The 12,196-nt window shown below is 41.1% G+C and overlaps 1 protein-coding gene across 8 annotated transcripts in view; it reads left to right on the plus strand.

Moving 5' to 3' along the window:
- LOC133450316 (probable E3 ubiquitin-protein ligase HECTD4) overlaps positions 1-12,196 on the plus strand; it is a 37,729-nt gene that overhangs the window by 9,330 nt on the left and 16,203 nt on the right. For 3 of the 8 annotated variants that reach the window (XM_061728833.1, XM_061728837.1, XM_061728838.1), the window contains exons 12-49: positions 18-253; positions 352-494; positions 635-705; positions 798-903; positions 1,005-1,149; positions 1,257-1,385; positions 1,616-1,740; positions 1,896-2,049; positions 2,159-2,262; positions 2,715-2,913; positions 3,048-3,167; positions 3,274-3,378; positions 3,481-3,644; positions 3,826-4,071; positions 4,679-4,871; positions 5,691-5,795; positions 5,913-6,001; positions 6,086-6,258; positions 6,598-6,733; positions 6,818-6,962; positions 7,097-7,263; positions 7,414-7,560; positions 7,651-7,835; positions 7,967-8,120; positions 8,230-8,510; positions 8,650-8,836; positions 8,935-9,016; positions 9,137-9,339; positions 9,450-9,585; positions 9,778-9,960; positions 10,044-10,208; positions 10,306-10,475; positions 10,584-10,699; positions 10,784-10,887; positions 11,071-11,232; positions 11,381-11,529; positions 11,701-11,780; positions 11,978-12,141. In XM_061728833.1, the coding sequence (XP_061584817.1) occupies positions 18-253; positions 352-494; positions 635-705; positions 798-903; positions 1,005-1,149; positions 1,257-1,385; positions 1,616-1,740; positions 1,896-2,049; positions 2,159-2,262; positions 2,715-2,913; positions 3,048-3,167; positions 3,274-3,378; positions 3,481-3,644; positions 3,826-4,071; positions 4,679-4,871; positions 5,691-5,795; positions 5,913-6,001; positions 6,086-6,258; positions 6,598-6,733; positions 6,818-6,962; positions 7,097-7,263; positions 7,414-7,560; positions 7,651-7,835; positions 7,967-8,120; positions 8,230-8,510; positions 8,650-8,836; positions 8,935-9,016; positions 9,137-9,339; positions 9,450-9,585; positions 9,778-9,960; positions 10,044-10,208; positions 10,306-10,475; positions 10,584-10,699; positions 10,784-10,887; positions 11,071-11,232; positions 11,381-11,529; positions 11,701-11,780; positions 11,978-12,141 (5,723 nt within the window). The remainder of the gene's footprint in view (positions 1-17; positions 254-351; positions 495-634; positions 706-797; positions 904-1,004; positions 1,150-1,256; positions 1,386-1,615; positions 1,741-1,895; positions 2,050-2,158; positions 2,263-2,714; positions 2,914-3,047; positions 3,168-3,273; positions 3,379-3,480; positions 3,645-3,825; positions 4,072-4,678; positions 4,872-5,690; positions 5,796-5,912; positions 6,002-6,085; positions 6,259-6,597; positions 6,734-6,817; positions 6,963-7,096; positions 7,264-7,413; positions 7,561-7,650; positions 7,836-7,966; positions 8,121-8,229; positions 8,511-8,649; positions 8,837-8,934; positions 9,017-9,136; positions 9,340-9,449; positions 9,586-9,777; positions 9,961-10,043; positions 10,209-10,305; positions 10,476-10,583; positions 10,700-10,783; positions 10,888-11,070; positions 11,233-11,380; positions 11,530-11,700; positions 11,781-11,977; positions 12,142-12,196) is intronic. The other 5 variants (XM_061728835.1, XM_061728839.1, XM_061728836.1 and 2 more) reach the window with 3 other exon arrangements.

A 12,196-nucleotide genomic window follows, 5' to 3' on the forward strand; every position in this document is an offset into this window, starting at 1 on the left:
AAAACGTCTTTTTACAGAGGAAGTGGTTACTACTGGTGAGGTGATGAATCAGCTACTTCATCATGTAGGTGCTATGTGTATCCACCAGCTGAACTTGCTGGCCGCTAGCAGCAACAACCTGCCCCTGGGGGCCCTACTTGGTAAACAACATCCCATTGAGGCTCGTCACTTCAGCAGCATCTGTGATATTATGGAGAAGGCAATGGTGAATGGAGATACCTGCATCATCCGCTGCATCTTAGTGGTCTTCCAGGTTTGTTTTAGACGTAGTCTAGTTAAGTTGTAGATTAAATTGACTAAACCGATTTCTCCACCTTCGAGTTCTGTTAATTGTGTTGTCTGTGTTTTTAGGTGGTGTTTAGGTTTTTCAATCCTCAGTCGGAGCAGAATAGGGAGAGTGTGCGTCGTGCAGGTCTTCTCCTTTGGCAGTTACTTATGGCTCCAGTGGATCAGATAGGAACAGAGATACAGAAAGAAGTGTGCCTGGCTATCAGGTATGTCAGAAATTCTACAGAAAGTACTTCATATTATACATTTATAAAAAGGGGATATGGTTATAACTTAGTGTTGACATATAATCAGTGGTCATATTTATTTTTTCATGGTCCTTCTACCTCTGTTTCTTTCTCTGTAGCTCAGGCCTAAATACTTTGTATCAGGGAGAAGCTGAACTCAACAAGTTGCTGAAACTGGTTTTAACTGAAGGTGATTGCTGTGAAAGTATTTATATGACTAGTATTTTCCATGTTTGGTGACTATAATGTCTTTTTCTGGTGCGTTTTGTGTGGAATACACAGGAGAACGAAACAGTGGACTGTCTCAACTTCGGGATGTCATCCTTACCAACTTGGCAGGCCAACTGCAGAAGAATAGATTTGGGAGTGAAGAAGATGACCACTACATGTAAGTGGCAATGCTGCCTCCTCATCACCACTTAGGTTAAAGATTTTGAATCCTTTGTAGATGTCTGGCTACTCATCATCCTGCAGCATGCCTTTTTGAAGTAATTTTATACCACTATTTTACAGACTGAATGATGAGCTGTTGCATTGTATCCTCAAGACTGTAGTCCGTGAATCTTGCCTCCTCATCACCAAATGCCAGACTGTTGCAAGAGATGACTTCCAGAAGCTGCTCTCCACTGTGCCAGTATGAATATCAGTTCAGCAGCTCTTATATGTCACTATGTGGAGTAAGCTCATATGTTCAAAAATATTGCAGTCTTACCAAGTTTGAATGGTTTTCCCTCTCTCAAGGTGGTTTCACCTTGTCTGCGCTACCTCATGGCTGTTCAAAACCACCTCCTCAGTAACACCATTCTTATCCGTCCGGATGATAATGATGACAGTGATAGCTCCCTACAAGGGGAAACAATGAAGGTACAGGTAAACATCCCCCTTTAACTACCCCTACCTCTTTCTTTTTTTCATAACCGTGTCTGTCAATAAGAAACTAACCAATCACCTAAATCAATGGGTGTAGAAAGTTTTGCAAAGAAAATGCTTGATCTTTTGTGCACATTTAATTTACCAGTTTATATTACGTTATTGTAATTATTGAAAATCTCGGAGGCAGTGTTACATAAGTCTCGGCCAATTCTATTTGTTGTCTTCAGGACCTGCAAAGCAGCATTCTGTCCCTAGCAACCAAAATCTTAGTTGGATGTGATGAAGTACTGGAGACCTTGCAGCAGGTGACCACAGCTCTCATTAACAGTGACATACCTGACAAAGAGACCAGGTGAGCTTTTCAATGTATCTTTCCTTTAAGTACTTACACATAGTTTTATTTAGATTTTGTTTTCTAATTCGGGCTCCACAGGCTTTTTTTTTTTTTGGCTCATGATCTGTGATCGTAATAGTTCATTTGTCCTTTTTTCCCTCTTTGATGCTCAGGTTGAAGGGCTTGGAACAGGTTACAAAAGCAACTATGCTTGGGCACCTGCTTCCTGTCTTGCTCACAACTCTTATGCACCCCAACTTGCAGACACTCACTCTTGCTGATGCACTCATGCCTCAGTTGGTGCAGCTAGTGCTCTACACAAGCCAGGTTGGAGTTTTGCCAATCCAAAAACAGTTTTTTGCTTTTAATGAGACAGACATCCTTGAGCCAAAAAAGAAATAATCAGTAAAGTATTTATTTCCACTGTGTTTTCCAGACTGCTCTGTTGCTCAAGACTCAGTCTCCACTTTTCACTGACGATCCTCCACATGTGGCTGGCTCTGTAGGGCAAGGAACTAAGGCATGCATAGCTGATGACAAGTAAGCGTTCAAAATACATAAAAGAAAAACTGTTGAAATATTTAAAATGGATTCAAAAAAGTATATTGGACCTTTTGTTTACCAAATCCACAGAACACGGCAACAGCCGTAACAGTGATGCATCAGTGTAATCAGGGAATTCTTATTCCCTGTGCAACCACGTATATTCATTTTACTGCTGGTATTAATCATAAATGTACTTTCTAAATGTAGTTATTCATTTATGTACAAAAATTACAGATGTGTAGAATATTTAACACTTGTCTTCTGATGTGATTTAAAATTGTTGGAACCTATTTTTTAAAATACACCAAAGTGTTTTTTACCATTGTTTTTTGGAATTAATTTAATTATTCATTTCTTTTGTTGCTCAATAATTTATACTCCACCAATACAATTTCCCTTAGGGGGTTAATACTAATATTAAATTCCAATTGTATTCTTGAAATAAGAATTCTTGATGAACGTGAGGAGCCGGGTTTCCTGACTGGACTGAAGATCCCTGCCCCATGGGCTGCTGGGAAAACGGTAGAGACGGTGCACCCTGTTCGGGATAATTACAAGTTCAAGGAGACGGTACACATCCCAGGGGCCCGCTGCCTGTACCTTCGTTTTGATTCTCGGTGTTCTTCACAGTATGACTATGACAAGGTAATGACTCTGGCCAACTTTAGCAACACTGACCCACATACTTTGTAGCTTGTGTGCGAAGAATTTATCAAGTACAGTAGTTCTCTGGCTTTTGATTATTTATTTTGTATTGAGCTTTTTGTTTGATTTTCTAGTTGGTTATCTATGCTGGTCCCAACACCAACAGTCGAAAAGTAGCAGAATATGGAGGAAACACTCTAGGTTATGGCAGTCGCAGTGTCTTGGGGACAGGATGGCCTAAAGACCTTGTAAAGGTAATAGAAACCTTTTTCTTTTTTTGGAGACTGACTAAAGAGCACATATTTTATTTACATGAGGTAATTTTTTTGTCTCTCCCTTTTTTTTTCTTCTTTTTTTTAGGTTGAAGGAGACACTGTTACATTTTCCTTTGAGATGAGGAGTGGACGTGAACACAACACTCCTGATAAAGCCATGTGGGGGTTCTCCTGCACTGTCAGAGCTCAGGTAAATAAATAATTTGCATGTTTCTCACATCTGTATTAACATTTGACTAATCATACTGGCATTATGAATAGTAATTCTGAACATGTTGGTTTTTGTTGTCAGGAGTCCTCTGAGGATGTATCTGGAGGCCTTCCATTTCTCGCTGACCTTGCACTGGGTCTGTCCGTGTTGGCTTGCTCAATGCTCCGAATTCTATATAACGGGCCGGAGGTGACAAGAGAGGAGGAAGCCTGCCATGATTTGCTCTGCTCGAAGCTCTTGCAAAGGTGGCACAGCTTAATGATATTAATTAAATATTTCCCAATTAAATTAATGGTGAAAGTGTTTTTTTAAGTAGGGATGCCTTTTTATTAGTGGTATAGAGTTAAATCCAATAAAAGTGCTGAATTCTAAAGTGAAAAACAGGTGACTGGGTCTGTTTTCAATTTAATATCTTCTTTTTTCTAGGTGTCAGTGGCAGGTGGAGGCAAATGGTGCTATTTCTCCGGCTCTCACACCGAGCCCTTCCCCCCTGCCCCTCACTATTGAGGAGGACAGGGAGTTCACCTACCCCTCTGATGTGCTCATCCCACCTCCAGGTCTTATGCCTGGGACCTACTTTGACTTACCTCGTATCCGCCTTCCACCAGGGATCATGAGTAGGCTGAGAGAAGTGTCTGGAAGGGCTCGACCACAGTTCCGTCCTAGCATTAAGTAAGATTCTTTTTGTGCGACTGAGGTGGAAAATACATAGCCTATGTCTTTCACATGATGCAAATGTAACATCAACTGACACAAAGTATAATTTGACGTTCTAATCATATTGATTAGTCATTTTATCTTTTATGTTTTTAAAATAGGACTAAAATGGCTACATTTGATGTGCCTTGAAGGCTTGTTCATATTATATACTTCCAGCTCACACCAGAAAAAAGGGCTTTAAAATAATTAACAAGTAAAATCAGGCAAATCTCTCACAATTAATCTTGACTGTCACTGGATCTGTATGTTGCAGTTCAGCCTCTCTGCACTCTGTAATCACATCGGGACAGTTCCATCTTGTTATGGTACATTTTAGCAAACATCACAAAAAAGTCCAGGAAGTTGCTGTTATTGTTACATCCAGTCATGCTGTCACGACGCGGCCTTCGTGCTCACTTTCCTCTGTGTTTACTTAAGTGTTTATTTGAGGATCAACGCTTAATTTAATGGAACCTATGGTTGGTTAACTCATCTTTGTTGATCTTGATGTTGATATTTATTCTTTAGCAGTGTTGTCAGAAACACTTTGACTTTTATACTTTACACTGTCTTATGAAAGGGAGGTGATCAGGCCGGACGTTATGGAAGAAGTGATAGTATCCTGCGTCATAAAACATCTAAGTCTGATGGATGCCCTTCAATCACTCGTCAACTATCAGTATCGTGAAGATCACATAGAGGAGTATGATCTTGTTTGTAAGATCATGGCAGAAACATTCAAAAAGATCAATGCAATGGAGCGTCAGTTGCAGGTAAGCATTTGCTGTATAGCAAAGTTAACATTTCAGTTTGAACTTGTACTTTAAAACTTAACTTGTATTTTTTTTTTAAAAAAGGTGGTTAGTTATGGGTGATCAAATGTCTAGGGTAATGACTTAAAATTAAATGATATGGCAATGCCCAGAGATCGCAAGTTTTGGAAAGAAGTAATTTGTAATTTATCCCAGATTATCTCAGAAGATGTTCCTATTTGTCCACAATTGTGTATTTTAGGTATATTTCCTGATAACTTAAAAATAAACAGTAGAAAGAAGAGTATGATAACTTATTCTCTTCTCCAGGCGAAACATTCGATAGCATTGTTTTGGAAGAACCCAGACAAACCAGACATAAAGCAATGGTACAAAGAACTCTCAAATTGTCTTGCATTAGAGAAACTGACATATGCCATGAAAGGGAAATCTGATGACTTTTGGGAAATCTGGGGACAGTTCATGCGCTTTATGAGGAGTAATCCGTCGGGACCTGTACTGGATGATTCTGTCGAATGATGATGTAGGGGGGATTCTGTTTTTGTTTTTGTTTTGTTTTGAGTTTTGTGCGTAAGGTTTTTTTTATGTTGTTGTTTTGTCTTTGTATCTTTGTCTGCTATGTTTGTTTTTTTTTCTTTCATTGTTTTTTTTAAATTTTTATTGTACATTTTATTTACAGATAACTGTATTGTTGTAATAATTGGAAAAAATGTCAATAAATATAGTGTTCAAAAAAAAAATTAAATGATCAGACTAAGTTGAACCACAACAGAACTGAAGAATAAATCAGGTTGTAATGGTCTTCTGTGCTGCTTTCAGAGTGTAGCAGAATTGGAGCAGAAGTGGCAGAGTGAAGTAGAGGAGGCCCAGCAAGGAAAACTGGAAAACAATACTCCCTTCTTCCATGACTATCACTTCTTTGAGGTACCCACTCATTCACAATTTTTTTGTTTTATTTTCCTTAAGGGATTTAACCATACAGACTTTATTTATTTTTATTTAAGTTTTTAAGTGCTATTTTTGTCGTTTTTTTTAAACCAGAACAAAATGAAGGAGCTGGAATTACTGTGCTCCCTGAAGGAGGTCCCATTTGATTTTGGTGACTTGGAAAATGTTGTCCTTGCATTGAGGTAGTTAATACAAATATATCTTAACATTATTTGATATTATATATGGTTAGTCTTTAGTCTAACATGGTATATCTTTGCTATCAGGGAGAAGTTCTTTCAGGAGGTGAACATGTCAAACATCAGAAACAACACCCCGCTAGCCAAAACAAAAACGCTGGTGAAAAGTCTCATGAACCGCTCGGAGCTGCTACTCCATGTTACCATCTCTCCGCACGGCAGAAGTTTGACTAACACACCTGCTGGCACATCAAGTCCAGGTACACACTTTTTTTTTCTTCTTTAATGTAATATGCCTCATTGGTCAGCAGGCAGGATGGGGAATTTGACCAGTTAAGATTCAGTCCAATTTGTGTGGTTGCTGAGTTAGGAAGTTTTTTTTGTTGTTTTTTTTAATGACTTGGGATTATATAAATTCTGAATCTGGACTCTATTGGGATTGATTAGATTAACAATAAATTGGAATATAATTGGTCTTGAATGTATTTTTGTGTAAAGTGCCTGAGATTACTTTTGTTGTGAATTGGAATAAATTTAATTGAATAGAATTGAATTTGTTATTTAGTTTTTCCATCCATTGTTTTCATTTTTTGTTTCAGCATCAAAGTCCGTGTCCGATAACAAAACGGTGATTCCTATGGTCAAGCAGCCAGTCTTCTTGCGCAGCATGTCTGCACCCTCTGACTTGGAGATGATTGCTAACCAAGATCTGGAGTTTACACATGCTCCACAAAGGTATTTGTTATTGATAACCTGAAAGAAAAAATGTCTCCACTCATAGAGGTGATTAATGTTTTTTCTTTGTTTGTTTATTGTTAGAAGGCGACACCATCCGACCAGTCATCGCAGCAGCTCATTTACACTGCTGCAGTCTCTGACTGTTGATGACAGCAGAGATAAACCAACGTACAGCGTGCTGCTGGGACAGCTCTTTGCTTTTATTGGGACTACACCTGATCAGGCTGTAAGTACTGTGAATGGCACCCAGATCCTTTTTTTCTAAATTGTTCTTTGTTATTTATTCCCACAGCTGCATGAGAATAAGTCTATGAATTCGGGTTTGACACTGACATGTCTTAATATCTTCCACGTCTGTAGGTGTCGAGCAGCAGCTTCCTGTCAGCTGCACAGACACGTTGGCGACGAGGCAGCACACGGAGGCAAGCACTAGTTCACATGAGGGAATTGCTCACGGCCGCTGTTAGAGTGGGTGGGGTCACCCATCTGGTCGGACCTGTCACTATGGTGCTGCAAGGTGGTCCAAGGTAAGCGACTCCAAACGCACTTTGAATGTGCCGCACATTCTGCCGACTTACTCATTCATTTTCTGATTTGAAGTCATCATATTCAGGCACAACAGATATTTGTACATGTTGTTTCCTCTAAATATCTGTGTTTGTATGTAATCTGTCCAGGACGGAGGAGCTGACCTGTGGTGGAATGGTAGAGCAGGTACAGGAGGCCTTTGGAGAAACCATGACATCTGTAGTGTCACTGTGTGCTCGCTACCCCATTGCTTGTGCCAACAGTATTGGCTTGCTTTGCACAATCCCCTACACCAGGCAAGTGAATCAGTTATGAATGATCTGTGTGGTAAATTATCTTGTCATACTAGAACACTTTTGAATCTGATTTAACTTTTTCTGTTGCAGGAGTGAGGAGCAGTGCCTTGTTCGGAGTGGTCTTGTTCAGCTTTTGGATAGCTTGTGTAGTTTAAGTGGTCAGAGAGAATCCAGCTCAAATGAGAAGCAGACAAAGAAGCAGAAGGTGGCCACCATGGCTTGGGCTGCCTTTCAGGTGCTGGCCAACAGATGCATCGAGTGGGAGAAGGTGGAAGGTATAAGAAGTTATAGACGTTTACTCCGAATATGTATGAACTGCAATCAAATTTGATTTTATTTGAGTTTATCTAGGAACGGGTGTTACAGGTGTTTAGCAGGATTTCACCCCCTCCCTTTCTCTTCAAAGGCGGCTCTACAGATGCAGTTCATTCTGGTCTGGCAAGGCAGGTCTCCAGCCTGCTAACCAATCACCTGGCCAGAGCAACAGAGTGCTGTGGCAATCAGGCAGCTGGAAATGATGCTTTACAGGATGTGCTCAGTCTGCTCAATGATCTTTCGAGGTACCAATTGTAGTTTAGGTGAAAGTCATGTTTGCATTTATACTGAGCCTGTTTATATACATATGTATTCTTGCTATATACTTACATGTCTCTTTGTTTTGCATCCCAGGAGTCACATAGGAAAAGCCATCCTGAGTCAGCCTGCCTGTGTTTCTAAGCTCTTGTCTCTGCTGCTTGACCAGAGACCTTCTCCAAAGCTCGTACTCATCATCCTGCAGCTATGCAGAGCTGCCCTGCCTCTTATGAGTGTGGAGGACTGTGGTAATGTAGCTCTGCCTTCATGGAGCTACTCTATTAACACTTTAGATGCTGAACAACTGGATGCCAGTGACCCAGCATCCCGGATCGCTGCCTTGCTGCTAGCTAAGCTAGCAGACTATGTTGTACCAGGTCTGTCTCTCCTGGCAAGGAGTTCTCTGTTTGCTCTTTTCTTAAAGATGTAAATGCTGAAAAAACATTTGAAAAAAATGACAACCATGGCATCACATGACATCCATTTCATTATTAACAAGGTCCCTTCTTTCTCCAGGTTGCCAGACCCTTCTGTCTCCGAGCTTCTCTGAGCCAGACACTAGTCTGTCCCGGGCCAGTTCCAAAGGAGCTCTCAAGTCTGACGATGTTGGTGAGGAAGCAGAGGCAGTTGATGGCAAACTGTCAATTTTTATCCACAAGAGAGAGGATCAGTCATCTCACGAGGTTCTCCAACCACTTCTAAGGTACAATATTTCTTATAGTCTTGAAATTGATTTATATTTACAGGATTATTCAGGGTTTGCGCTCACTTGAGTGTTCTTCCACTTTTCCCGAAATATAGCAGCTCTGAGGGACGTCCCTTCAGACTTGGCACTGGAGCAAACATGGAAAAGGTGGTAAAGATGGACAGAGATATGACGAAGGTAAGAGTTTTAATATGAGTGTAAAAAATTAGGGAACTCAAAAGATGCATATTCCCAATATGTAAATGAGTGGTCTTTTAGCTGCTCTTCTCACATCTGCCCTGTTTTAAATCTTGGCAGAATGGAAGCTGCGAGGTGATCACAGAAGAAGCATCTGCTGCTTTAAGGAAGGCCAACAAGTGGGCTCAGTCTGGACTCATTGTGAGTGTTGGTCCCCCTGTGGAGACCTTGGCCCAAGAGACTGCTGGAGGCGTTACCACCGGTGACAAGAAGAAAACTGCTCAGACTGTTGTCTGTAGGGACAGGAATGCTGAGTTGGCCAGGTGTTCTGATTTATTTTGTGATTTGATACACAGAATTTACCAAACATGTGTATGTGTTAGATAGCATTCTTGTGGTTTTAACTCCTCTTCTTAATATTTGCCTTGAATAGGTCTGACCCTGTCCGGCCATTTATTAGTGGCCACGTTGCCAACAGCATGGCGGCTGAAGTTATTGCCTTGCTGCATAGTCTGCTCACGGCTCCAGAGTCCAACACTGCACAGATCTGGACGAGCACTGTGGAAAAAGTAAAGCTTCATGCCTCAACCTTCAACAATGATCATGTTAGATGTTGGTAGCTGGCACCAGAACTGCATGTAGATAGTTGTAGCCTATATCATTTTAAAGTATTGAAAGTTATTACTCTATTGCTTGGACCAAAGTTTATGTTCATAAGGTGTTTTGTCAAAAGACTAATGTTTTTTTTTTCTTGGTGGAAGGTGCTTTCCCGTGCTCTAATGTTTATCCCTCTACTGGGGAAATATGCCGAGAGCATCTTGGAGAACGGCAGCAGCAGTGGCAGAAAACTGGCTAAACTTCAGGCAATTGGAAGACAGGCTGTTGCTGCACTCTGTGCACTGGGAGGTTTTAAGGAAACTATTAAGATTGGATCTGAAGTCCAGGTTAGTGAAACAAGACAAAACAACAATCTTTACTACAGGTTTTTTCCTGGGACTGTCATTTTAACTTATTTTTTCTGGTACAGGTGGTGGGTAGAGGAGTGCTGGGGAGTGTGGGTGTAGTTATGTCCATAAATGAGCAGGAAGGAATTGCTACTGTCAAATTTCCTTCCTGTGAGTACAGGAGAGTTTGCAAAGCCTCAGATACCCTGACTGTTCCAATATCACGACTTTGCACCCCTAGATCTGAGGTAGGAGTTCTAGTGACAAGTACATCCTTTATTCTTCCGGGAAACAAGAACACTAATCTCACTCGTCTCTTTGTCACTTTTTCTTCGCCCACAACAGGCTCTTCCTCTGTATAAGCTCTCAATCACAGAAAAGGTGGTACAAGCAGTGCAGTCTATGCTTTTGCCACAGGAGGGCAGTCTCTCCATTCACACCTCTCTACCAGCTACAGGAGATGGCTCCAGCCCGGTAATGGCTGCAGTCCGATTGCTAGCTGAAATCCGAACTCGGTAAGTGTATACTACTGTTCATAAACTCGCCTCGTTGGCCTTCTCAGATCATTTTCTTATTTGACGTAATGTAAACAATGTTTTTATGTCTGTTTGCTTGTTTTGTAGAGCATGCCTCGTAATGGCACAGCTCTTGGAGGACAGCTCCTTTTGTGAAGAGTTCATTCAACAGTGTCCTGCTGCGGTTGAGGTCCTTAATCTGGTTGCACAGGAGTGCAGCCCTGGTAAGTATTTAAGATTATGACAGCAGTTAAAACCTCTCAGCGCTGTACCATTATTCTCTGACAGATTTCTGTTGTGTTGTGAAGGAGAGCGTCTTAGTATGGTTGAAGCTCAGTGTGAAAGGGTAAGGATGCTGTACCGGGACTGTGCTCGTCCACCACCTCCACCACTGCAGACAGACAGGCGGCAGGTGAGAGCTAATCACATGATCCATTATTACAGTGGATCTAAAGTCATTGATAAAGTTTTTAAATGTGTCACATATACATATATTTTGTTGACTTACAGCTCAATACAATTGTATCTTTAAGTCTCAGTTCGGAATGCATTTAATTCTTTTTGGTCCAATTTATCATCTTATTTGTCACACCAGCCCAAGGAGATCACTTGGTGTCCATCCAGAGTGTTCCCTCCTGTCCGTGCCTGTATGTTCTCATCCCGTCTGACCTCTGTGACCTTCTTGGCTGATCCAAGTGCTGGAGGAGGGCTCCCCAGAGGAACCTTCATCTATGCCACCTCTCCTGTACCAGTGCAGGTAAGCACATCAATGTAGAATCTTCATGGGTTTATATGTCACATCCTCTTTTTTTGAGCAAGTAAACGTCAGATTAAATAATCCACTTGGTTTGAAGCAAATCTACAGTTTTCAGTTTGTTCCTGTTTGTTCCTGTTTGTTCCCACAGGCACCATCGTTTTACTGGGAGATAGAAATTGTCTCCTATGGAGACTCTGAAGAGGACAGTGGCCCAATTGTGTCCTTTGGCTTTGCCACAGAGGCAGAAAAGAGGGATGGAGCATGGACAAATCCTGTTGGAACATGTCTGTTTCATAAGTATGTACACCTACATGTTAAATATGATAGACTTCATGTTTTTGTTTAGTTTTATATTGTTTTTTTCTCCTCGGTTCGGCCTCTAACTTGATTGCTAACTGCCATTCTTTTATACGTTACTTTGTCTCTGCTTCTGTCTCCTGGACTCCTTGTATCTATTGTATTTGGCAGTAATGGTAGGGCAGTGCATTATAATGGTTCCAGCTTGCTGCAGTGGAAGAGTGTCAGGCTGGATGTGGCTCTACTTCCTGGTAAGACAATAAACATCCTTCTTTTTATACATATATATGTATATCATGCCTCGGTTTTTTTTCATTCAGGCAGCATAGATATCCATACAGCTGTTAATAATTTAGATTTTAATTTAATTCTTTAAAGATAAACAAAAAAACGTATACGCTGTGTTATTCATTACCGAGATCAAGGCCTTGCTCTTGCATTAACTCAGGTGACGTGGCTGGAATAGGCTGGGAGCGTTCTGAAGGCACTCCCCCACCTCCTGGTCAGGCCCCTAAAGGCAGGGTGTACTTTACTTACTGTGGCCAGCGGCTGAGCCCTGTTCTTGAGGATGTGGCGGGTGGAATGTGGCCCCTGGTACATATTCAAAAGAAGGTTGGTTTCTGCAACTTTAAATTATATTGTGGTTTTGTCTTTGAAGTATAAACTT

Source organism: Cololabis saira, chromosome 9 (assembly GCF_033807715.1).
Source record: "Cololabis saira isolate AMF1-May2022 chromosome 9, fColSai1.1, whole genome shotgun sequence".
Lineage (NCBI taxonomy): Eukaryota > Metazoa > Chordata > Actinopteri > Beloniformes > Belonidae > Cololabis > Cololabis saira.